This window comes from Ictidomys tridecemlineatus, chromosome 8 (genome assembly GCF_052094955.1).
Source record: "Ictidomys tridecemlineatus isolate mIctTri1 chromosome 8, mIctTri1.hap1, whole genome shotgun sequence".
Taxonomy (NCBI): Eukaryota; Metazoa; Chordata; class Mammalia; order Rodentia; family Sciuridae; genus Ictidomys; species Ictidomys tridecemlineatus.
The window spans coordinates 87,059,869-87,087,339 of record NC_135484.1 but is presented as its reverse complement, the minus strand read 5'-3'; the positions used below and the strand labels follow the sequence as shown (position 1 = coordinate 87,087,339).

Sequence of the window (27,471 nt, the reverse complement as noted above, 5' to 3'; positions counted from 1 at the left end):
ACATGATAAACATTAAATTATCATTTTTCCAGTACCTTTCCCAATTATTCTGTGTCAAATTTTTCAGACAGTATATAACTGCTTGTAATATTTACTTAGGTGATATTTATAAAATGTCACATATCTATATAGATAGATACAGATATAGATCATAAATAGTGCTAAAGGGCTGAATGCCCATTTTGGTCTCCAGTTTCTATAGTACAAAAAGTCTTTCTTTGAATAGCTGTCTAAAATAGATAAGTGAACCTTGTTATACTGTTTTACAGAAAGGTAGTTTCCAAGTGATTGTCCTGTTTCTTGGCTAGATGTTCTTAATATAAATTTTCTACTGGTAATTTTATGTTAGAAGTCAAAACCCTTTCATCATCATTACCCCATTAACTTCCAGACAAAATCTGGGTTTCATGAGAATATATAGGAAATAAGGACAAAATAAGATCTAAAGCGCATAAAGCTAGTGAAACCCACTGAGGTGAATATGGCCAATTTAAAAATTGTAGTATATAAGCTAAGAGGCCAAATATTATGTACCACCTGCTATGTACCTCTTTTTGTCAGAGTCATCAAGAAGAGATGGTGTTTATGTTTTCACCCAGTTTAAGGTTCATTAAATGCTGCTTCTTCCCCCCCCCCCTTAATAAAACATAACTTTTTCTTTTTTCTTTGTTTCTTTTTAGTTACAAATGACAGTAGAATGTATTTTGACATATCATACATACATGCAGTGAAACTTCACATTCTTGTGGTTGAATACTAAATATGGAGTTAGAATGGTAGTGTATTCATATATGAACATAGGAAAGTTATAGCTGATTCATTCTACTGTCTTTCCCATTCCCTTCCCCTATCCTCCCCCCTTCATTAGCTTCTTTAAGTTATACTTTGTTATCAGTCTAAATGATATGCTTTTTTGCTTTGTTTTGTTTTTAATTATTTGTGGTTACATATAGACAGCATGCCCTTTATATATATATATATATATATATATGCAGTGATAAGGATCAAATCCATTGTCTCACACATGCTAGGCAAGCACTCTGCCACTGAACTATAGCCTCAGCCCCCATACAATGTTAAGTAGTAATAATTTTGTTTGCAGTCCCCAAGTTGGTTAAATATTGTCAGTCATTCCAAATGAGTATGTACCTCCAATTATATTTAGTCACATACCCCTCTTATTTCTCCTTCTCTTTGATAATTTTTAGAGAAAAATGCAAGTAATCTAATCTACTGAATATTTTATCTACTATTCTCACTGTTATATAGAATAGCTTCTTCCCTTCCATTTATATAAGATTAAAATGGAACAAAGAAGTTAAAGATTTATTTACATGATAACCATTAGATTACCATTTCTCCAGTACCTCCCCCAGCTTTACTAAATTTTTCAAGCAGCATAACTGCTTCTAATATCTTCTTAGTTGACATTAAAATAACATTTTTAAGTGACTTCAGACTCAAAGGGTTTATTGTCTTTGATCAGCAACAAAAATCAACCCCCCCAAAAAAAATAGACCTGTGCTTTTTAAATTATTTAGGTGATCCCATATATTTTTTTTCATGATTTTAAAACCACATATTTCTGAGTTTCTTCCTCTGCAATTCTAGATTACCTTTTTGGTTCTAAAAACAGAGTATGATCCTTAATAAAGAGTATCTTTACTTCAGCTTCCTTCAGGCAAAAGAAGAATTAAAACAACTTAAACTCCCTGGGTTCATGTACAGTGATATTCCTCTGCTGGCATCCTCAGTACCGTATTTCAGCATGGAAGAGGAGGATGGTTCTGAAGATGGAGTGCATCTCATTGTCTGTGTTCATGGTTTAGATGGTATGTGACATCTATTAATGTAACCCATAGCAACTCACTTTCTTTCCTAAATAGATCTCATTTAGTTTTATTTACTAAGTGTAATATTAAATTTTTTTAATTGCTTTTAATTTTTAAATACATGGCAGCAGAATGCATCACAATTCTTATTACACATTTAGAACACAATTTTTCATATCTCTGTGTATAAAGTATGTTCACACCAATTCGTGTCTTCATACATGTACTTTGGATAATGATGTCCATCACATTCCACCATCATTGCTAAACCCCTGCTCCCTCCCTTTCCCTCCCACCCCTCTAAAGTTCCTCTATTCCTCCCATGCTCTCTCTCCCTACCCATGAGTCAGTCACCTTGCATCAAAGAAAACATTTGCCATTTGGGTTTTTGTGTTTGTTTGTTTTTTTGATTAGCATTATCTTGTCCAACTGTATCCATTTACCTGCAAATGCCATGATTTTATTCTCTTTTATTGCTGAGTAATATTCCATTGTGTATATATGCCATATTTCTTTAATCCATTCATCCACTGAAGGGCACCTAGGTTGGTTCTTTAAGTAAATTTTGCATGAAACAGTATTTTGGGTTTTTCTTCTTTTTTTCTGTCTTCTCTCTTGGTTTTTTCAGCTGTTACCTGTATAGGCTAGAAAAATCAATATACCTATGAATTAAGGTTGATGTTTAAGGCATATGTTATTTCTAAATACCAGGCTTTCACGCTGTGACTTTCTAAAAGATACTTTGTTTACTCAGCAAGTTTTTTCTAGATGTAGGACATCTTAGAAAAAGCCAAATGTTTCTGGACCAAAAGGGTCTTACTGTAATAATGTCATTCTTTAATAACAAACTAGATTTTTAAAATTTGTTCTTTTTAGTTATACATGACAGTAGAGTCCATTTTGACATATTTATACAAACACGGAGTATATCTTATTCTAATTAGAATCCCGGTCTTGTGGATATGCATGGTAATCCACTGAACATCCATTCTCCCTGCTCCCCACTTTTTGTGTGTTAGCATCCACATATCAGAAAACATTCAACTTTTGGTTTGGGGGGATTAGCTTATTTCACTTGGCACAAGTCTCCAGATCTGTCCATTTACTGGCAGATGTCATAAAGTCATTCTTCTATAAGGCTCAGTGTGTGTGTATATATACACATTTTCTTTATCCATTCATCTGTTGTAGGTTGGTTCCATAGCTTTTGTGAATTGGCTGTTGTGAATTGAGCTGCTGTAAACATCGATGGGGATTCATCATTGTAGTATGCTGATTTTAACTCCTTTATAAATATCCCAAGAAGTGGTATAACTGAGTCAAGTGGTGGTTCCATTCCTAGTTTTTTGAGGAATCTATATTGTTTTCCAATGTGGTTGCAGCAATTTCCAATACCACCACCAATGTATGCATGTACCTTTTTCCCCATGTCCTCTCCAACATTTATTGTTACTTATATTCTCAATAATGGCCATTCTGACTGGAGTGAAGTGAAATCTCAGTAGAGTTTTAATTTGCATTTGTCTAGTTGCTAGGGGTGTTGAACGTTTTTTTCATATATTTTTTGACCATTTATATTCTTTTGAGAAATGTCTGTTTAGTTCCTTTGCCCATTTATTAATTGGGTTATTTGTTTTTTTGTGTGTGGTTAGGTTTTAGAGTTTCTGGAAATGAACACCCTGTCTGAGATGCATGTGACAAAGATATTCTCCCATTCTGCAGGCTCTCTTCACGTTTTTATTATTTCCTTTGCTGTGAAGAAGCCTTTTAATTTGATACCTTCCCATTGATTTTTTATTTTACTTCCTGTACTTTAAGAGTCTTAATAAGGAAGTTTGTTCCTAAGCCAACATGTTGGAGTGTTGCGCCTACATTTTCTTCTAGTAGGTATGGAATTTCTGGTCTACTTCCTAGGTCTAATTCACTTTGAGTTGAGTTTTGTGCAGCGTGAGAGGTAGAAGTTCAATTTCATTCTGCCACATATGGATTTCCAATTTTCCCAACACCATTTGTTGAAGAGGATCTTTTCTCCAGTGTAGTTTTTGGCACCTTTGTCTTGTATGAGATAACTATGTAGGTTGTCTCTGTCTTCTATTCTGTTCCATTGGTCTTCATGTCTGCTTTTGTGCCAAAACTATGCTGTTTTTGTTGCTATAGCTCTGTAGTATAATTTAAGGTCTAGTATTGTGATGCCTCCAGCTTCACTTTTCTTGCTAAGGATTGCTTTGGCTATTTGTTTTTTTACAAATCAGGAATAAAGCAGTTACCTCTGTAAATACATTAATTATGAAAAATCTAAAATATAAATATTAGAAGGGTAAAATAAAAATTCAACAATTGATAATGACATTTATATTGCTAGTAAACCAAAGAAATAAAATCCACTAATTTTTAAAGATAATTTCATATTTATATATCATATCTGTATTGTAAAATGTTTTTAGATTTTTTAGTTGATAATTATTAAAATAAACTATCCTAGGTATTTAAGTGTGTTTTCTTTCTCTCATTCTGTACCAGTACCACTAAAGGAAGTCAGTAGATTAAATCTAAGGCTAAAATGCATTAAACATTTCTTACACTGTTATTGTATCTTCACAAATGGTATAGGTCATAAATTTGACTTGAGAAACTATAAAAATATATGATGTTATACTATGTACATTTTACTTTATCTCATCCTTAAAATATCATTTTTTATTTTCTAGGTAACAGTGCAGATCTTCGATTGGTTAAAACTTATATTGAACTTGGACTACCTCGGGGAAGAACTGATTTTCTGATGTCTGAGAGAAACCAGGTACAAAACGGCAGTGTTTTCAAAGGACATAAACATTTTTGTACCGGTTTCTACATAAACATTTGCCTGTTACCATGTGCCTATAGTGAAAACAATTTTTCTGATTTCTATGAAATTTAACATAAATAGATATCCAAAAGAGATATATGGTTTTCATTTGACTTATGAGTTTCCTTCATGTATGAAGCATTTCTAGAATTTCATATTTATATACAAATAATTTGTTAATTATGCCAGTATATGAAATAGCCTTATATTTAATACTAGTAATGGGCTAGACAAAGAACACTGAACATTTTTTCCCTAGAAACTTAATCTTGCTCATTTTAATATAATGAGTAATACATTCACTAATTTTGCTAAAAAGAAAATTAGACTTAACTGTTTTCAGTACTTAAAATAAAAATGTTTTATTATTTATATTATTTATTATTTTATATTTGGTTAGTTTTTATGTGATGATATGTATTTTAATGTGAAATGTGTCTGTTTTACTTTTATTTAGAATGATACCTTTGCTGATTTTGATAGCATGACTGATCGCCTTTTGGATGAGATAATACAATATATTCAAATATATAGTTTAACTGTCTCAAAAATAAGGTAACTTCTATATTATACCATTTATTTTTATATGTCTATAAATTACAGAACAGTTTTTAATAGTATTATCCTAATCTGAAATGTAGAAAACAATAACTCAGTTAAAGAGAAATTTAACAAATGATTTTAAGGAAAGTCCGTATTATGTGATTTCATTTTCATGCAATATCCACAAGCAAGTCTGTAGAGTCAGAAAGTAGATTAGTGGTTACACAGATTTTTTTTCCTTTTATATATATATGACAGTAGAATGCATTATAATTGTATACAGCACAATTTTTCATATCTCTGGTTGTATGTAAAGTACGTTGACACCAATTCGTGTCTTCATACATGTACTTTGGATAATGATGTCCCTCACTTTCCACCATCATTGCTAACCCTCTGCCCCCTCTCTTCCCTTCCAACCCCTCTGCCCTATCTAGAATTCGTCTGTTCCTCCTATGCTCCCTCTCCCTATCCCACTATGAATCAGCCTCCTTATATCAAAGAAAACATTCGGCATTTGGTTATTTGGGATTGGCTAACTTCACTTAGCATTATCTTCTCTAACTCCATTCAGTTTTAAAAAGCTATCCAATTTATCATATAAAATATCTAGAAGCATCTAAGGGATCCCAGCGCATAGAAATAAATGTTTGAGAAGATGGAAATGCTAATTACCCTGATTTGATCATTACACATCTATACATTTTTTAATTATTGCACTGTATCCCATAAATGTACAAAAATAAATGTTGTTAAATTTTTGTAATTATTTTTTTTCCTAAATTGTCTAACTTTAAATTATAGACCAGTCTATACTTTCTCCTAAGTTGTCCTTTACAAATAAGTTGAATTATTTTGTTTGTAATCATGAGAAGTAAATAATATGTGTTATAGCCTCAAGAGGTGAATTTATTCTCTAATCGTTCTTAAATGTATTTCTACAGTTATAAACTATAAGTAAAAGTTTTCTGATAAATAATATTTTTCTATAACATTTAGGTTATATAACAATAGGAATCTTCTACATTCTTTTTTCTTTTAAATGTCATTATTTAAAGTATTAAGCCATAATTTTAAAACATATTAGAAATTTTCAAATTCTTACTATCTTATAATATATGTATAGTATATCAGCTTCAGTTTTTGTTCCTAAAACTAATACTGTGGAAGAAATGTCTTTTTTTCTCTTAAAGCTTTATTGGACATTCATTGGGCAATTTAATAATCCGTTCAGTGCTTACAAGGCCAAGGTTTAAATATTACCTCAACAAACTTCATACCTTTCTGTCTCTTTCTGGACCTCACCTTGGTACTCTGTATAATAGCAGCGCTCTTGTTAATACAGGTAAAAAGTTTTATTATACTATACAATAAATATGGCATATGTAAAAAACTTAAATACAAATTTAATGTTTCCTGGTATTTTCCAGCCAACTTGTCACATACTTGGAATTTCATGAAACAAAAGATGTAGCTAATTTCCTGTTTTGTTATATACATGGTGTATTTTAATAAAAGTAATTTCAGAAAATAAATATAACATATTGAGATGGTATTTGTCAACAATCACAAGAGTCTTTTTTGTTTTCATTAAACTCTAAATAAATATCTCAGCAAATATTTGTCTTATAAATAAGCTATTCTGTCACTGTAAACAGATAACAAATATATTTAATATGACAAAAAAATTATAGAAAATGCTAATATTTTTATTTTGGTTTGGTAACAATTAAGGAACAAGAAAATATATTGTGTCAGGAGCAGTGGTACACAATTATAATCCCAGCCACTTGGAGCATAGGCAGGAGGATCACAAGTTTGAGTCTGCCCTCCATAATTTAGGGAGACCTGTTTCAAAATAAAAAATAAAAAGGTCTGTCTGGGATGTAGCTCAGCAGCAGAGCACCCCGGGGTCAATCTTGGTACTGGAAAAAAAATTATATATATTATATATATAAAGTTAATCAAAAGTTCTAAAGAAATTAAATGAAAATTAAGACCTTAATTTTTAACTAGTATAAATATTCTCATTGTGAACTACCTGGTGCTTAATTTGCCTGTTGATTTTTTTTTAATGGTTTATAGTTGTTTAGTGATTGATTTCTTTCAAGAGAAGAAACTAGATTTCATTGCCTATTTTTATTAGTTCCCAAAATCTTTATTTCTGTTTTCTTTTCCACCTTTTATTGACAAATCATACCAGCTTCCCTTGTATCCCATTTCAAATTGGCAATTTCAAAGCACAGCCAATTGTATATTTGTAGTTTCAAAAACAGGGTGTGAGAAAAATGAGATCCTTAAATAACACAAAATAGAATCTAGCATGAATTAGATGTGATATTTTTAATTTTTTTTCAATAAACTCTTTCCCAGAAATACTATCAGATTTAACCAGTTAAAGAGTTATTTCCCTTTTTCTTCCTCCATTCTCTTGTGAGAAGCAATGAACATGGAAGTGAATATTTCGTAATATATAATATTAGTTCCAGAATTATTAAGATTTTATTTAATTTCTATAAAGGGAAGATGCATTTAAATATGTGCTATTGATAATAAAGAAGTACAATTAAATATGAAACAAATTACATTCAGCTGTCATTAGAAAACATGAACCAATTGCTCACTTTAAAAGTTGGTTCTGCTGGGTGTGGTGTAGCCTGCCTGTAATCCCAGCAGCTCCAGAGTCTGAGGTAGGAAAATCTTGAGTTCAAAGCCAGCCTCAGCAACATAGAGGCTCTAGAGCCAGTGATAACCCTGTTTCTAAATAAAATACAAAATAGTGCTGGGAGTGTGACTCAGTACTTGAGTGCCCCTGAGTTCAATCTCTAGTACCAAAAAATGTCCTTTTGTGTAGTTAGTTAGTTTACTGTAACTTAACGATAATAATCAATAGACTACAAACTTGGTGCTTAGCCATTTGTTTCTATTTTGCTATGTTTGCAGTTTTTCTCCCTCTACTATTTATAACTTAATCTGATATATCTAAAGGTACTGTTTCTCCAAATTTGTTCTTCATATGCTATTTATCTGTTTCATTACTGAATGGGATAGAAACTCTCCTTTAAGCATCATTAACCCGTAGTTAACCTATACATGTATATGTTTATATTTGTTATCAGAAAATGGAAATATTTTACAAATATTTTTATTAAGCAACAGAATATTAGTTTGAAGGGTATTATTTTTGAAGTGAGTACGTATTCACATAAGCTTCTACCTTAGTTCAAATTAATAACACTGGCATATGTTACTATATATTTCCCTTTATACTCATATTTCTTATATACCTCTCTAGGTCTCTGGTTTATGCAGAAATGGAAAAAGTCAGGTTCTCTTTTGCAACTGACTTGTCGAGATCATGCAGACCCTCGCCAAACTTTTTTATATAAGCTTAGTAATAAAGCAGGTAAGTATGTAATAAGTTTGGAAAACGTGCACATGAAAATTTTTTCTAAATAAACCTTTAGCAAATAAATTATCAACATGTTTTCCTGGTGATTAAAAAAGTTACATTCTACTATAATTTCATAATAATGATATAGCAGACTCAAAACTGAAACTAAGTAGTTGGTAAGAGTAGTTTTTCTGTTTTTCATGTAATTATATTTATCTTTTATGAGCTCTACTGTACAGTTACTTTTAAATTATCCTAAAAATTGTAGCATTGTTAATTCAATGCCAGCTTAGTTAATCTATATTTTTTTAATCAAAACCTTTCTTGTCCTAGCCCTCCTGTCCTTCTAGCTGTTCCCCATCCCAATCCTCAACTCCTTTTATGAACTTTCATATATTTTTCTATCTTTTTGCTTCAGGACTATCAAGCATTTCTAACAAATGTCAGAAACTGAACTATTAATAGTTATTCCTTCTTAAGTTACCACTTTGAATTTGCCTTAGATTCCTCTTTCTCATTCATCCCCACACATCTGCAGTGTTGTCAAGTCCTAAAACTTTCAGCTTTCTTAGGAGCTAATGGGTATTTTTCTTCCTTTTCTTTGTTTTACCTTAGTTCAACCATCATCACTGTTACTTAGATTATTGCTTTAGCCCTAAACTGGTTACCTACCTCTTATATGTTCCCTTTTATCTAATCTCATTTCCTCACTAGATAAAATTAACTCCTAAAAATTAAATCAGAATATTTATTAGTCCTCTTTCAAAATCCATCCATTCAGGATGAAGTCAGATTTCAAGAATAAAGGCAGGGCTGGGGATGTGGCTCAAGTGGTAGCACGCTAGCCTGGCATGTGTGCGGCCCGGGTTTGATCCTCAGCATCACATACAAACAAAGATGTTGTGTCCACTGAAAACTAAAAAATAAATATTAAAAATTCTCTCTCTCTCTCTTTCTCTCTCTCTCTCTCTCTCTGAAAAAAAAAAAAGATTGAATAAAGGCATCACACCCATCATAATATGGTTCCTGATTCTCTTGCTTGCTTTATATCTTATTCCCCTGTAAACCCATTGTTCTATTCGTTTCATGCATGTTCTAAACTGTATCTCATTGTATTCATCCATGTGTTTTCCACCTCTATTTCCACTCATATGTTTGCCCATCTTTTTTAACCTAATACTCCTCATCTTATAAAATTTAACTCAAATACCACCTGCTGTCAAAAGTTTTTCTTGATGCCTTTTCTCACTTAATGTTTATCTATTCTCAGAGTTCTCCATTATACTTTTATATCCCAAATCTTATGTCTCTGGAACTAACCTTATTAATGAATTCCATTTGCCTCCTGGACATCTAAAACTGAACATATTGTCTTCTTTTGCTACCTGTTCTTTTTTTAAGGAGGGCACGACAGAGGCACTATAGGGCCTCACACATGCTTAGCAAATACTCTGTCACTGAGTTAGACTTCTACCCAGCCCCCCAACCCACAGTTTATTTTTTAATTTTACTTTGAGACATATTCTCACTAAGTTGCCAAGGGTCTCAAGCTTGCTGTCCTCCTACCTCAGCCTCCCAGGTAGCTGGGATTATAGACTTGCACCACTGTGCCTAGCTCTTTTGTCCTTCTCAAAATGATGTTCTATCCCTAAATTACTGGTTTCTAACACCTTAAGGTCATCTTTGATGTATGCCTCTAACATTCTGAGATTGTTTATATTATCTCTGTTTTTCGTAGTATTATCATCACTGCTTCTTCTATTTGTATGAAGATTATTGGAATTTTAATAGGAATTGCATTAAATCTGTGTAGCAGTTTTGGTAGGATGGCCATATTGACAATATTAATTCTGCCTATCCAAGAACTTGGGAGATCTTTTTATCTTCTAAGGTCTTCAGTTTCTTTCTTTAGTGTTCTATAATTTTCATTGTAGAAGTTTTTCATCTCTTTTGTTAGATTGATTCCCAATTTCTTTTTTCTTTTTTTTTTAAGCCATTGTAAATAGGATAGCTTTCCTAATTTCTCTTCCTGTTGATTTATCATGGACGTATAGGAATGCAACTGATTTGTGGGTGTTAATTTTATATCCTGCTACTTTCCTGAATTCATTTATGAATTCTGGTGGAGTTTTGGGGTCTTCTAAATATAGAATCATGTCATCAGCAAATAAGGATAGTTTGAGTTCTTCCCTTCCATTTGTATCCCTGAACTTCTTTCTTCTGTCTAATTGCTCTTCCTAGAGTTTCCAGGATTATGTTGAATAGAAGTGGTAAATGAGGAAATACTTTCAATTTTTCTCCATTTAGAATGATGCTGGCCTTGGGCTTAGTATATACAGCTTTTACAATGTTGAGGTATATTCCTAATGTCCCTAGTTTTTCTAGTGTTTTGAACATGAATGGGTGCTGAATTTTGTCAAATACTTTTTCTTGCATCTATTAAGATGATTATATGATTCTTGTAGTTAAGTCTATTGATGTGATGAATTATGTTTATTGATTTTTGTATGTCGAACCAGCCTTGCATCCCTGGAGTGAATCCCACTTGATCATGGTGCACTATCTTCTTAATATGTTTTTGTATGTGATGTGCCAGTATTTTATTTGTACTTGAATTATTTCTTAAGGATTGGTTTAAGTTTTTAATTTGTACTTGCCTTATAATATAGATAAGATTTACTTCTCCACCTGAGACTGGTTAAGAGGCAAAGTTGGACTTCACACATAGGTATTAGTTATAGCTCAAATATTGATGGGTTACTTAATCTAAATAAAGTTCTGTTTTCCCATTGGTAAAAGTACCACCTCACAAGATTATTAAAAGCTGAAATAAGATAATGCATGTGAAGTGATTAGTACTCTGTAGAATATGAATCTTAAATGTTAGATCGTAAAAACAGCTCTAAATAAAGAGATGCTGGAACTAAATAATACTAGTGCTTTGGGTCATGAAAATTGTCTTTCACATTAACAGTATATATTATAGGAAATTTTTTTAGCAGAAACTCTGAAAACTCTGAAAAGTAGGTTTATCTAAATATTACTGGCTACGAAAATTTTGAAATAACTTATTAAAATTATTTTTTATGTTTTAAGAGTTCTTCTTGCACTCAGATGTTAGTGTATACGTAAACTGAATTAATATCCCCATTGGAAAATCACATTAAAGAATTCTATGATCTAACAGTCATAACTAATAAATTAGTTAAATACTATAATGTAGTTAAAATTGAACCAGAAGTGATGGCAAGCATCTGTATTCTGAGCTATTATGAGGCTTAGGCAGGAGGATTATTTGAGCCCAAAGTAAGACCCATCTTTTAAAAAAAAAAAAAAAAAGTGTGTGTGTGTGTGTGTGTATGAAAACTAATATCTAACACACATGTAGCACTTATCTGTTCTAGTCACCAATTAAGTAAATTATAAATATTACCTCTGAGGTAGGAATATTTTCATTTCCATTTTGCAAAGATTGAGTGACTTACCTGAGGTCATAAAGCTAGTAAACTAGTAAACTGTCTTGTTTGATAAGCGAGTGATGTGTATCTTCAAGAACTTTAGATGCTGCTCCTAAAGTTTAGGAGCTTGCAATTTAGATGCTTGCAATTTTAAATGTCAACAACTATTTATTAACTTATAAATTATAATATTATTAGAAGGGTCAAAGCAAGTCTTTTGAACTTTCTTTTTGTTGTTATTGTTGTTGTTATCTAGTATGTTGTTAGAAATGAGTAGTTAATTTCTAGAAATTTGCTATACCTGAAGAGCAGCTATAAAATAGAAATTATAGATTGACATCAAAAACATAAATCAGGAAAACAGAGCAAAGGAAGAGAACACTTAACTAATTTACTAATAGCCTTTTTTCATGTTTTAAAACAAAATGATCATTTCTCTTTCATATTTTATTCTGCTAAAGTTAAAAAGTCTCAGATTCCTTAATCTGCTTATTGCTTCAGGTTCTTCTGAATAGCCCATTTCTATGCTCTTGGAAAAAAGCTTAAAATTCTCTAAATAAAAAAAATTCAGGGGCTGGGGATGTGGTTCAAGCAGTAGCACACTTGCCTGGAATGCGTGCAGCCTGGGTTCGATCCTTAGCACCACATACAAAAACAAAGATGTGTCCGCCAATAACTAAAAAATAAATATTAAAATTCCCTCTCTCTTTCTCTTTCCCTCCCTCCCTCCCCCCCCTCTTTAAAAAAAAAATTCAGGTTTTATCTTTTTCTCTTTTTTATTTAAAGAAAGTCTTTCCTGTGGGTCTTGCTTTTGAAACAGTCTTTTCTTCTGCAGAGTATCAGTAGTTAATACCTTTTCTTTATTGAAAGATGTTCATTATTTTTAAATGAAGAAAGCAATTTAAAAGCCTAAAAAATGTATGACCATTGAGAAATACGCTTTTCTATAAAAATCATTTATTACATATGATATTGCCATTTTTGTTTTATGAACACAACAAATCTGGTACAGGTTTACAGAAAAGGTACTCTTAAAAGGAAATTATCTTTTTTGATTAAGGCAGTATAATTATAAGCATTAGTTACATTTTGATAGCAATATTTGACCCAAAATAAACCCAGTGACATTCTACAAATTGCTGATAAAATATATACATGATTTACACAGTATATGTATATAAATATGGCATATTAGAATTTCAGCTTTGAATATCAGGGGAAAGAAGAATATAAAGAATCTAGCATGATGATGAAGGTAAAATATATGGATTAGGTGGCACTGGTATTGAAGTAGTCAGGATTATCCTATTAGAGCAGAGAGATGTCATGGACAATCTTTAACATTCCATAATTAGGGCTCAAAAATAGCTAAATAAGAATGTATTTATTGTTAAAATTTCAAAAGCAAAAATATCCTTATTTTAAGATCTTCCTAAAGGATTCTATTCAGAATCTCCTTACCAGCTGTTGAATTCTGACAAGTAAAGAACAACAATTAAGGAATTCTCCTGCCGAGCTACTATGGCACAAGATAATTTTTTCCAGAATGTTAAAGTTGTTTAATAATAATCATCATTTTTTTAATTTATAAAAAACATTTTGTTTTTGAAAATGCATGAAAGAATCAGCAACAGCTAACATTGTTTTGGAAAACAAATTTTTAGAAGTGTATTTAAAATAAATGAGTAAAAATAAGAAATATTTAATATTGTTTAGAATATATCCATTTAAAAAATGGTTTACTGAGCCTTATCACTATTACCATTCTGGGCTGGATAGTTCTTTGTTATCAAGGATTATCACGTGCATTGTAAGAATGTTTAGCAGCCTATACTCTCTATATGTCAATAGAATACACCTTTTTCCCTCTGTTGTGACAACCAAAACTGTCATTAGACACTGCTGAATGTTCCTTGGGGTGCAAAAGCACAAGTTTAGAACCACCTCTTTAGCCAGTTCTAGAGAGTAATGAACATAAAATGACTCAATATGAATTGCTTTAAAACTTATTAGAAGAGTGGCCAAGGTTATCAGGAAGGAAAACTAAGAATGAAGATGAGGGGCTTGGGCTGAAGCTCAGTGACAGAGCACTTACCTAGCATGTGTGAGGTGCTGGGTTCAATCCTTAGAACCACATAAAAATAAACAAAATAAAGGCAACTACAAAAAAATTTTTTTAAAAAAAGAGTGAAGTTGAAAGTTGCCATTAAGGTGTTTTTACATGAATTGTGTTTTAATATAGTCTGGGAAATATTGAAGATTTACTTTAACCTCTTTTGCGATTTTGAAAAATAACAGAATACTTGGAAAGTATGGTTCCTATGTTTACTAGCTGGGTTTCAACTAAGATGAAATACTTCCATAAAACCTATCAGTATTGCAACTCTGGGGACTGCCATGGTTCACTATGAGTTTCTGCTCTACTTTACCCAACTGCCAGATAAGAAATTAAAACCAAAAGAATCAAAAGGGGCCATAGTGTATTTAACTAATGTGGTCCTTGTCTTGTCTAATATTAAAAAAAAAAATCTTTCTGTGCAAAAACACAATATTAATACATTTTTGTTGAAAACTGTTATAATTGATACTGAGTTTAAAATTTTTAAGGTACACTGTTGTCTTTGAAGTCACATTTACAACTATGACAACAGTGTATTTATGTCAGTATCTGAATTTTTTATATATTTTATCATTGTGAAATCTGAGAGTGAAAAGGTATCTTAGAAATCCTCTGATCTCATTGTTATTGATTTGTATCCTTCCACTGAGCCACCTAGACCAGTGGCCCAAAGACACAGACTTTGCCCTCTAGGCTCTCAGTCTTCAGCATTAATTCCCAGACTGAGTGTTCTTTCTCTGAAGTAGCATATCATATTCCTGCAAAGAACTATTTTTAAACAAATTATATTTAATATAATTTTTATTTGGAAAAATATCATGACTATTATTTCTATGGAGTAAGCTAAAGAAATAAAATTTGATCGGTGGGGTATTTATAAAGAAGTTATAATTATCATGTAATCTGGCAAATGGATAATTAATTCATATAGTATATATTTGAGGGTGACATGATGTTGTTTATGCCTAAATGTATACTACTGTTCCTAATACATATCATAATAACCCAATAGAAAAAAATGGCAAAAGAGGCAAGCACTAAAAAAAAAAAAGTCAATAAACAGAAGATTTATTTTAACTTTAAATAATGAGGAAAATGTACATTTGAATAATAATTATTTTGCCTATTGGTGAAGATTTGAAAGATGATATCCAGTACTAATGAGTATGTGAAGAAATAGGCACCTTTATATGCTAATGCTGTAAGGGAAAATTATATGGCTTTTGTGGGGAGTACATTTACCAGAATTTTAAGTATGGACTCAGCTATTCCCCTTTAGGAACTTTTCCTACAAAAATCCCATACAAGGGCTGGGGTTGTGGCTCAGTGGTAGAGCGCTTGCCTAACATGTGTGAGGCACTGGGTTTGATTCTCAGCACCACATATCAATAAATAAAATAAAGGTCCATTGACAACTAAAAATACATTTTTAAAAAGTCCCATACAAGTAGATAAAGGCTGTTCATTGGTGTGTGTGTGTGAGAGAGAGAGATCGAGAGACCTATGTGTCCATTAGTAGATTAGTAAGAGATATAGAAATTTAATCATGGAGATACCAAAATAATCATTAAAAGAGAGAGAGGTACCTATGTTTGTATGAACATGAAAAGCTGTTCTTAAAAGATTAAGTGAAAAAAATCAAGACACAAAATAGTGGATGTATATATACTATAAATCCACTTACACCTTAAAAATTAAAAATAAATTTGGCTGAGAGTGTGGCTCAGAGTGCTTGTATAGCATACATAAGACCCTGAGTTTGATCCCTAGCCTACAGTCAGTCAAAAAAATCTTGTGTACATGTAGAAAGGAGTTTAGAATGATATATACAACTGGTAGCTGTCTAATAGGGATGGGCAAGAGAAAGTAGTAAAGGGGGACACTTTTTAAAGTAGAGAAAACTACCCAATGAAATGACTAAAAATAAGAAGCAGGGGCTGGGGCTATAGCTCATTGGTAGAGCTCCCGCCTCACATGTATAAGGCACTGGGTTTGATCCTCAACACACATAAAAATAAATAAAGATATTATGTCCAACTCCAACTAAAAAAAAAATTTTTTTTAATAAAAATAAGGGGGATAGGAGAGGACCAGTTATGTGTCATCTATTCATGACCCTTTAGAAACTAAGGCTTCAGGACCACGTAAATAACATTGAAAGTCTAACCCATTGATTGGTTAGTCACCATATATTTGAGAGCCTACTAGAGTGTCAGACACCAAGCACAAATATATATTTGTTTTTAATTATTTGGAGAGAAATTGATAATGTTTTACATAACTTCCTTAAATACAGAACACTATAGTTTAACCTAATCTTAATCATCTTTTTTTCATATCAGGGCATTCATAGCAAATTATTATATTTTAAAGTACAATGGGGGAAACCATTGTGAGGAAAGCCAATACACCAACCAAGGGTTACAGATTGCTCCCAACAGGAGGGTTTCATCTGGGGTCTAATTTAGCCCTGCCCAGTTATATGAGAATGCTGAGGATTTCAGTTTGTGGATCTACCCACCATTACTGCATACCATAGAAAGTTCTTGAACCTGCTGATTTGTTTATATTCAGTAACATTAGTTTCCATAGTGAGCTGAAATAAAATAATATTCTCAAAGTAGAATATTGTAAGCCTAAACTAATAAATCTTCTGATCCCCAGTCTTTCCCCTGAACTAGAACCATCTCTTGTAAACTCCTAATTACCACTGAAATTTAAAGCCAGATTTTGAAGTTAGAGACTACTTAGGTAAATTGAATGGACTTTATCCTGTAAATATTAGGGCAACAATAGTGATCACTTTTGAAGAAAGGTATATTCTTTATAGTTTAAAAGCTTAATCTTATACTTTTAACTGACAAATATGTAGTCACTTTTTAAATTTTGTGGTTTAAATTTTATCATAGATGTGGAATTTTCTAAAATATTATATTGAAATCAGTTAAATTCTACATCCAAAAATTAAAACGTAATCTAAAAGTAGTATATAAAATAAAATAAAAATTTCAGGAGAAAAATTAGTAGTAGTGAGAATGAGAGTAATTTTGGTAGGAAGAGAAAGCAATCTTGTTACTAGCAGTCAAGCCCACATTAAAAATAAGCAAAGGTTTTAAAAGAAAAATTTAATTTTATGTAATCTGATCAGACTCAGAAGCAGCAGCTTGATTGTTTGTCTGCTAAACCTACAGAAATGATTACAATTTATACAAACCGAAGCCAGGACTGGGGTGTATTGGCAGAAGCCTACAATTCCAGAGGCTCAGGAGGCTGATGCAGAAGGATTGAAAGTTCAGAGCAAGCTTCAGCAACATAATGAGGCCCTGAGCAAGTTAGCAAGACCCTGTTTCAAAATAAAAAGGGCAAGGGATGTATCTCGGTGGTTGAGCAACCCTGGGGTCAAACCCAGATACAAAAAAAAAGCCAAGTGAAATATATGTGTAGATTTAGTTAGGCTATTCTAGTCAAAGAAATGCCCCCCCCCCTTTCTTAGTCATGCAAGCAAATGCGTACTTTATTTCTCGTCCTAAGTTCAGGAACACTCTTTCAACCTGGCAGTGAAGGTGGAAAGAAAAAGACATCATATAGATGGAGCGAGCAAAATTGATGACTTATTAGATGGAGAGGAATTAGAAATTAAAGCTGATCAATATTATGTATTTTACTAGAATGAAGATAGACATAAAAATAAAGAAGTCAAGATAACAAGCAAAAGTTTAGAAGTAGAATTTGGTATTAAGAATAGTGAATGCGGGGCTGGTAAAGTGCTTGCCTTACCTGTGTGAGGCACTGAGTTCAATCCTTACACCACATAAAAATAAATACAATAATAAAGGTATTGTGTCCATCTACAATTAAAAATATTTTTAAATAAAGAGTAGTGACACAAAGTTTCATGACAAATTATTTGACAAGAGATGCAGACCTGAAATTCAGAGTATATATATTCAGATATAAAAATGATAATTAGATCATTAAAATTAGATAAGTGCATTCCGTAAAGGAGAAGTATCATATATGCCTAAAAGCAAGGTAAGGTTCCCCACACCCAAACTATCCCTAAGAAAAAAAGAGCTATCATATTCAAATTGCTTTAAAAATCCCTGCTACAAAATGATCTCTCACTTTATTTTGACTTGTTTGAGACACACATATTGACCTGAAAACCACTGTTTTTTTTGAATGCAGATTTAGGCTACTGACAATTAAGATTTGATCAAATAAGATGAGACTTAAGAATTAAGTTTTAGATTTTTAGCCATGTCTAGGTAATTGATGAGTTTGAAAGAGCAATTTCTACACAATATAAGTTCAGTAAAGAATAGAGAAAAAGAAGAGAAGGCAGACAGAATTCCTGAAGAATCTTGCTATAGAGCAGTGCTAGGTATTGGATTAGTAATTGCAGAGGAGTACAAGGTCCTAGGACAGATTCATTAATTGATACTTTTTTAAATATGGGAGACATATATTTATGTGATGATCCATAGAAAAGAGAAAATGATGCAAAAGAAAAAAGGTACAGCTGCAAGAGTCATGTCTTTAATCAAGAGAGATTGAGGTCAAGTATATGTATTAAAAGGCTAGCTTTAGATGGAAGAATAGACAGTTTGTTGGTAGGAACAAGAGGAAAAGTAGAACATGAAGGTACAGGCATGACAGGTTATTATGTGCTATAGAGGGAAGTATATGGAATTGCTCTTTTGGTTCTAGTATATTCTCACTGAAATAAAAGGCAAAACCATAAACTAGGAGTAAAGAGGGAATAGAAAATGACAGTGGTTGGGATAGGTAGTCATTTTAAAAAGTGCAAAATGCACACTGGCGAACAAGGCTGCTACAATGTATATGGTATACTGCTCCAAGGAGTGTTATCCCTGTGGATTATGATGTGACTGGTATTCCTGATATTGTGGCATGTCCCTTTGTGGAGAATGTCATGGTATATTTCTTAAACAAATAAAAAAATGTCAGTGGCACAAGTGGTATATAACTGCTTTCATGCAACTTGGGATAAAATTTCAGTAATGGTGTTATTCTCACATTCAGAAAGTACAGTGCCTAAAAGAGCTTGGATACAAGTGAAAATGATGAACCGTTGACAGCAGTTTTTACATTTTTTGGCATATTTCCCCCTTAAAAGAATTTTGAAAAAATATGTAACCCCTTATACTCATCAGGTGATGCTCAAAATTTTTTCTATTCATTTCAGTAGTTGTAAAGAATATATTTTCTAGTGTGTGTGTGTATATGTATACTTTAACTATTTTCATAAAAATTTAAAGCCACAGCCGAGCTCATTAGAGTTACAGATTTAACTCTCAGTTTATGCAAAATGTGTAGAGTAAGGGCCAACTGGCAAAGCCATTTTTTATTGTAAGTCAGCCAAATCAAACTTAATTTTGATCAGAAAGAAGTTAAGACTTCATATTTTGCTTGGTTCCCCAGAAACTTTTATTTCCTGGGGTCATATACCTTAATAAAACTGCAGTTGGCTGAAAAAATACTTTTGTTTAATAAAGTAGGAGAAGAACAAGTCATTTTTAGATAAGAGCTTATATGGAGGTTGAGATCTGGAAATTAGGTTTTTTGAAGCTATACAAAAAAATTCTACAACATGGAGAGACTTGGATTATCTAAGGTGTAATATCTATCAGTTGGAAGATAGGTGGATGCTACTAAGATAAGTGGCACCGATGCTTATAAAGGCATGGATTTCTAAACATTGACAAAAGTTTGTTTCATAAAATGTGACAATGAAAAGGAAAAATATCATTTTTTTCTTAAATACATGTAATTAATTCCTTTACAGATATTTGATGATTTCACTTACATCTCTTGAATAGATTTTTTTCAAATTGTCATACACACACACAAAAAAAGTATTATCATCTCATTAAGAAAAAGGGAGGATGGCCTTATTTGGGGCTATAGATAGATATATCGCTATAGATAGATAGTTTAATACAGTCTCACTTGCTCACCTGCCTCTTTGTGTGGGTCCACAGTTTATCGAAATTAGGATCCTTGATTTCTAGGGGAAGAGAGCACTTCTACATAGGCCTCCTATATTCAGAATCCACAGTAGTGTGCAATTGGCCTATGTCTAAGAATCTAAATTTCAGTAGGCATAAAGTACCAAAGTTTTACTCTAGAACATTCCAGAATAAAATTTCATACACAGCCCAATTCTAATGAATTGCCATTATTTAATAGTCACATAAAATTTTATTTACCAGTTCAAGCTAAATAGCAAAAGGAAAATATTCCTGGTACTAAAGAGGTCAAGAGCATGGTTTTAGTATCTAATGAATTGACCAAAGTAACCCAAGGTCCTAAGCTCTAAATTCACCTAGTTTACTTTGAAAAAAAAAAAGAAAGAAAAGAAAAAGAAGAGGGATCTAACAAAAGTCTGTGGATGAATCATGAAACCCGTTATTGCTATCAGTGAAAAAGCATATGTTCTCCTGATATAGTCAAATAACAAAATATGAATAATAATAGACATGAATAAAAATGGGACGAAATAGTCAGCTTTAAATGATCTTAAATAGGGTATTTGTTTTTATGGAAGAATGTAATTTTGTTTCTTTGGAAATATCTCTAAATATTAAAGAATATCCTCTGGAAGGTAAGAATGTCATAATATACTTCCTATAGAACTTTAGTCTTCATGTATTAATTTCTCCTCTACCACCTCATTACAGTCCTTGCTCTCAGTGCAAACACACACTTCTACTATCACACAAAGACTATATATATATATATATATAATGAAGTTTGCTTTCTGTAGAGAAAAATATGGAAATTTGAAGAAAAGATCCGTAAGGTATAAAAAAGTTATATACAGTATACTGAGAAAAGAAATTTATTTTTGGTTACTTAATATGGTACTAAAAAGTTCCTTGAAATCTAGTGTAATTATTGCATTGTAATTGTTTTCTATTCCTAGGGCTTCATTATTTCAAAAATGTTGTGTTGGTGGGATCTTTACAAGATCGCTATGTTCCTTATCATTCTGCCCGCATTGAAATGTGTAAAACGGCTTTAAAGGACAAACAATCAGGTAATTAAGTTAATTTGAAGTATTTCACAAGTTTTATCTATGAATGAACTTTTTCCCCACATTTTTCAGATAATCACTTTCTCTTACCCTTCTCTTTCCTTTTGCTTCATTTTCCGTCTTCTGCTATTAATAGGTATTTTTCCTCCATTTTTCTTAATTTCTTTTCTTCATGTGTGTAAATTCTTCTCCATTTTGCTATCTCAAAAATAATCCATACTTTGTTTTCCTCTTCATTATTAAGATTGATGATTGTGTTAAGCTACATGTTTTTATGTATCTCATTTTTACTGATAGTGTGTGTGTGTGGGTGTGTGTTGTGTTGTGTTCTTTTGCTGTTTGCAAATAACAAAGAAATTTAAATCATAACTATTGGGAAGTAAAAGAAGACAGGATCCTGTTTATTGTATAATTGTGAGGCTTAGAGATGCCAAGTGACTTATCTAAAGTCACTGTTTAGAGCAACAGCCTATCTCCTACCTACCAGGTCTCAGCTACCTCCCAGAATTCTCAGTTTCTTTTTTTGAATGAGGCTGACTGCAAAGTCTTGATCTTTTGCTATTTCCACATTGTGACAGGTAACAACTACTCCTGCAGGCAGGGACTCTTAATGTACATTTGTGATGAGGCAGTGCCCAGCAAGATGCCTAGCACATAGTAGATACTCCATTTATTTAACAAATATTGTACACCTGCAACATAGAATAACCTTTTATTTTTTAACTTTTCTAGCAAAGGCTAGGATCCACTTAAAGAAAAATTCAGAAGAGATTTAACCTTTAGATGGGTAGATAAAACTAGATAAATGTCCTTTGTTTTAACAGTGAGATTCTGTTGCATTGGGGAAGAATCTATTGAAGACATGTTTGGAATTCTTCCTATGTAAATACTTTTAAAATGGCATGGTACCACAATTCCAACTTGACTCTGTGAAAGCTAAAAAAAAGTGGAAGTAGAAAGTTTTTTTTAATGAATTTGTATGATACTAATCTTTCTTTTAAATACCTCTCCCCTCTTTCTCTGACTATACTTCTATATAATCTTCCTTGTCATTCCTCAGGACTTTATCATACCTTTCTTCTGAAATGTAGTATCTACTTCTAAAATTTAGAGGTTCTAAGGAAATGTTAGCATTCACCTATTAGTGATGTGTAGTGCATAAGAATAATAAATAATGATTTGCCCCTTATGAGGTAATTGGTACATTTATGTATTTGTATATCTAATCTTTATCTTTCTTGCTTAGCATGACCTTAATGAATCCATTTTAAGAATTAGCCAAAAAGAGAGAAGCCCACTTTGATTCCCCCCACCCCTTTTTGGTACCAAGGATTGAACCCAGGGGTATGTAACACTAAGCCACTTCCCCAGCCCACTTTGAGTTCCCATAATTAGTGCCTCACTAAGTTGCTGCCATTGGACTGTACTTGCAATTCTGCTGACTCAGCCTCCCGTGCTACTGGGATTGCATTTGTGTACTGTCACACCCAGCTGGAGCAAAGCTCATATTGTCCTAACTGTAGAAAATTGCTGTTCTTTCTCAAAATAATTTAGAATTGTTAAATGCCATAGAGACATTTTTAAAATACTTGCTATGGAATAAAGTTTTTTATTTTGCCGTACAAAAACATTTTATCATGGCCAGCTTATTTTCATAATGGTTTAATGAGTTATAGGTGTCTTAATGTTGAAGAAACTATTTGCTTTGTTATATTCATTCCTTTGAGTTAAAAATATCAAATTGGCAAACATAATGTATAATAAAGTTGTTATTTTTATGTGGCTGGATAAATAATGGGATTACTTGTATTTTCTGTAAAATAATCCTCAAAAGGATGGTTAAAGAAAATAAAACCTTTTAAAAAATATTTATCTGCTTTCCATGAAAATAATATATCTAAATCTTATAAATTCTGTAAAAGTTGTCATAGAATTGTTTTTAATTGCTCTTGTGACATTTTCCTTTATTCTATTTGTTCCATAGGACAGATCTATTCAGAAATGATCCACAACTTGCTTCATCCAGTTCTACAAAGCAAAGATTGTAATTTGGTTCGATATAATGTCATCAATGCATTGCCCAATACAGCTGATTCACTTATTGGGAGAGCTGCACATATAGCTGTTCTTGATTCAGAAATATTTTTAGAGAAATTCTTTCTTGTTGCTGCCCTAAAATATTTTCAGTAGGATAAAAACATTGTTAGAGACTTTACAGTTACCTCATTCAACAATGATTCAAATAATGTATTATAGTTAAATGTAGATGCTGATAAGTTCTAAGAAATATTTATACCTTTTTATATGGAAGATAATTTATATCATCCATGTGTAGAGCTTTTTAAACATCAACTTTTCTTTCTAGGTAATGTGGCTGTGCAATATTTTTTTAATTTTATCTTTTTACTTTTCTATTACTTTTTCATATATTTTGCTACCTGAGTAATTCACTGAAATTTTAAACCCATATGTATGTCTGATTGTTTATTATTGGCTTTTCACAGTCCTTACATCAGACTACATCATATTAGAATCCATTCTTGCTAGAATAGCATGGGATTTTAAATTTTCTAGTTTGGGGTGTTATTTAGTTAACTATAAATTTTACTTTTAACATTTTACTGTGTTTAAACTGGAAATAAAATTATGGCTGCTAAAATATATTTTTCAAAATCAACTTCTTTAGTCCTGAAATGTACTATATCTTTATCATATGGTCAAACCAGGTAGTTCATACATGACAATACTATAAAAGTTTTCTATAATGTCATTACTGTTGCTATTAAACATATGTCATGCCTATTAAAATATATTTTCTACTGGTAATTTTAACATTATTTCTCATGTTGATTTTTATTACTGGAAATTTTCATGTTCATGTTAGCAGCATATAAAGATTTTGAATGTTTGAATGCCCTCTGCCTTGATTTGGTTGGAATTTTGCTAAATTTGGTAATGTTGCTTGACTTTTCTGATTACACTTCTTTATCTTTTTTCATGGACTTCCTCATATGTATATAATAATTAAATGTTGAAATTTATGAAATACTTTTATGAATTTAAATAATTTTTAAATATTGTTAAAATTTATTGATCTAAAAAGTAATGTAAATAAAATAATTCATGTTAAAATGGGAAAAATAATTAACTTTACATGTTTGGTGATACAGATGCAAATGTTTTTTGATATATGGAAATGTTGAGTCTTTTGACTTTACTAAAGGTGCTGAGTAGCATTAAATTCACTATTTTCCTTTCCTGTTTTACTTGTGAAAATAATAATGCACTAAGGGTGGATGGATGGTCTATTTGCATTCACCATTTATAATGGACAGAAGGTTTTTATAAGTATGTATTGTGTAATCGATGCATGTTTATTTTTAGCATCGTGTTATTGCCTCTGGTGTTATTAAATAAATGACTATCTGGAGGAAGAACTCAAACACTTGTAATTATTTGCTTATTCTTAGAATATTAGAGCTGTAATAGTGAGGTACATTACATTTCAGTGAACAATAGCATATGTCATATAGCTGAAGTGGTAAAAGGGTATATCACCTATAATAAATACTCTTATTCATACAACGAAATCACCTAATAACACAGAATGTACCCACATCATGAAGCAATACATGGTTGTGCACATCTTTATAATTAGATACACTAAATTTATTCTGTTAGCCAACTTTTCATTTGTATCAAGTAGGAGAATTTTGATTGATTTTAATAATTATTTATTTTTTTTAAAGTACTCAGAATTTTCATAAGTTAACTAAGCAGTAATATACCAAGGGCATTATAACTGGAAAACATAAATATATTTATTTTCTACCACATTTTTATCATCTTCATATATGTTGACCCTCAGATGGAAACATCTTGCATATTTTAAGTTTAAATAACTTATATGTATATCAAAGGACTTATTCATAATCATACAAATAGTACTTAGGGGTAAATTACTCTTAGGATCATTATTGGTTGATTGGTTACAGTTATTTAATAGTTTTTAAAATATCAGTGATCATTGTTTAAAAACATAACGTTTAGTTTCTCATTTATCAGGAAAAGTCATACTGTCCTCCAAATGCAGATTGTAAGACATGAGGTGAGGTTCTGAAAGAAGGAAAAATGATTATCTGAAATGGATGATTGTCTCTTAGAGAATAGATTTCATCAAAGTATACCAATAAGGCTTCTAAGTTGCAAACAACAACAAAAAATATACGATTAACTTCAGCAGGAAAAAAAAGAATTTATTGGAAGAATAGCAAAGTAACTCACAGAATTGATGGAAAGTCAAGAACCAGGTTTGGAAAACAGAAGCCAAAGGAAGCTAGATGAACAAAATCATAGGCAAGTTCTAACTTTAAGAGAAGCTGGGATATTAGGTGTACTTTTGGCAGCAACACCCCTGAAAACTGGATTTCAGATACCTAATTTGAATCACTCATTTAAGGCCTAGTGGGACTGTCCAGCTAATCAAGTTTAAGTTTTGTGCCAGTGGCTATTAGGCATCAAAGATAACAAGTGTATCTGATCATCTGTTTCCAAAGTAGAAAATGAGACCAACAGGATTCACCAAACACACACAAAAAAATGGGTTTGGTAAGAGCACCAATTATAAAAGCATACCATAAGTCAAGGATAAGCCATCTTTTATCTTATCAACATCTATGCATTATTCTCTCCACCTTTATACATTTAAAATGCTTCTCCTAAAATTCTACTACTATTCCTCATGTCTAGAATCCCAGTGTTATCCCTTCTGATTCTCTGATTCTGTTATGATCTTAATAGTTTACAACTCACAGAATTGTGACTTAATCATCACCTTTATAAACAATAATAGTATAAAATGGGGAAAACAAGGCAATTAGTTGCATAAACATGTATAAGCCACCAAGAAAGAAAATAGAGCTAGATCTGGGCTTTGTAACAAAAGCTTTTCTGGTGAGACTGACCCAAGACATTTGTAAAGATAGAAATTGTGAGGCCCCATTACATACCAACTGAATTAGAATTTTCAGGGTAGTATATGAGTAGTAGCATGTTTCATGTCTCAAACTTTTCTGATAAAAAACACATGGTAAACAGTTTTCTCTGGTTATGAGTCTAGGTGGTTATGATTTCTCACTACTGCCACCTATCCTATTGAGTTCAAACATCACCTCAGTTGATCAGATTTCTTTATGTAGTGAATAACCCAAGGATCTATGATATGGGTGGTCTTGCCTACATGTAGTTATAATAGTCTGTTTAAATTTTGCAATTCAGGGGCTTGGGCTGTAACTCAGTGGTAAAGCACATGCCTTGCATATGTGAAACACTGGGGTTGATCTCGGCACCACATAAAAATAAAGACATTGTGTGTATCTACAACTAAAAATATTTTTTTAAAAATTTCAATTCAACAAGATGCTTCAACATATGATATTGTGAGAAGATATTCTAGAAGATCTCCTGAGTTCTAGTCATACTCCTCCCTATTCCCTTTTCCCCATGGTCATCAGAGCCAGTCACTACAGTTAGCACCAAAATCATATTTTCTGTCCTCCTTTCCTAGAGGAATAAGCTAAAAGCAAGCCAGTTGCTCAAACTCAGGAAGAGTGCAATTAAGCCAACTTCAAATTTACAGAAAATGTTATCATATCCTCTGTGGGAGCATTCCGTTAGATATAAAAACTGCTATACCAACAGAACCTGAAAGCATGGAAATGGATGACAAGAGCAGTAAAAGTTATCAGATTTTATCAAGCTTACAAGCTAACAGGTTACCCTGCTACAGTTTCTTGGATGCTAACAGGAAGCTATTGGGTAAAAGACAAACAACTTTATTAGAGCAAGGTAATGGCCAGATGTTGGCATATTTGCATCAGTTCCTAGAGCCACAGTTCCCACAGTGTGGTTTAGAGAGCCAGGTTCAGCTGTACGCATAGTGGATTGCATTACAGGAGAAGAATATAGGAACAAAGACCAAGCTGATTTTGAGAAAGCCGCAAGCAAGCCAGATTATCCTCAGGGAGAGTGGCAATTAAGTGATAATAATGCTACTACTGCCTTGGTCAACTTAGGTGACTAGTACTCAATATTAGGAGACAAATAAGCTTTGCAATTTGGCTCATTTGGCAATAATATGCTGGGACACTCAGGGTACATGGCAAATTTTCTCCTCTCCCCACAATGGAAAGCAAAATATATGGTCAGTAATGCAGAC

General features: G+C 32.1%; 1 protein-coding gene across 12 annotated transcripts in view; it reads left to right on the top strand.

Moving 5' to 3' along the window:
- Nucleotides 1–24,697, top strand: part of Fam135a (family with sequence similarity 135 member A) — a 104,263-nt gene extending 79,566 nt beyond the window's left edge. For 11 of the 12 annotated variants that reach the window (XM_021732562.3, XM_040282903.1, XM_021732565.3 and 8 more), the window contains 7 exons: nucleotides 1,672–1,832; nucleotides 4,541–4,632; nucleotides 5,138–5,235; nucleotides 6,417–6,568; nucleotides 8,519–8,629; nucleotides 21,144–21,257; nucleotides 23,239–24,697. In XM_021732562.3, coding sequence (XP_021588237.1) covers nucleotides 1,672–1,832; nucleotides 4,541–4,632; nucleotides 5,138–5,235; nucleotides 6,417–6,568; nucleotides 8,519–8,629; nucleotides 21,144–21,257; nucleotides 23,239–23,444 — 934 coding nt within the window. In that variant the 3' untranslated portion in view covers nucleotides 23,445–24,697. Of the gene's footprint in view, nucleotides 1–1,671; nucleotides 1,833–4,540; nucleotides 4,633–5,137; nucleotides 5,236–6,416; nucleotides 6,569–8,518; nucleotides 8,630–21,143; nucleotides 21,258–23,238 lie in introns of those variants that run through there. The other variant, XM_078019789.1, reaches the window with a different exon arrangement.
- The last annotated feature ends 2,774 nt before the right edge of the window (nucleotides 24,698–27,471 follow it).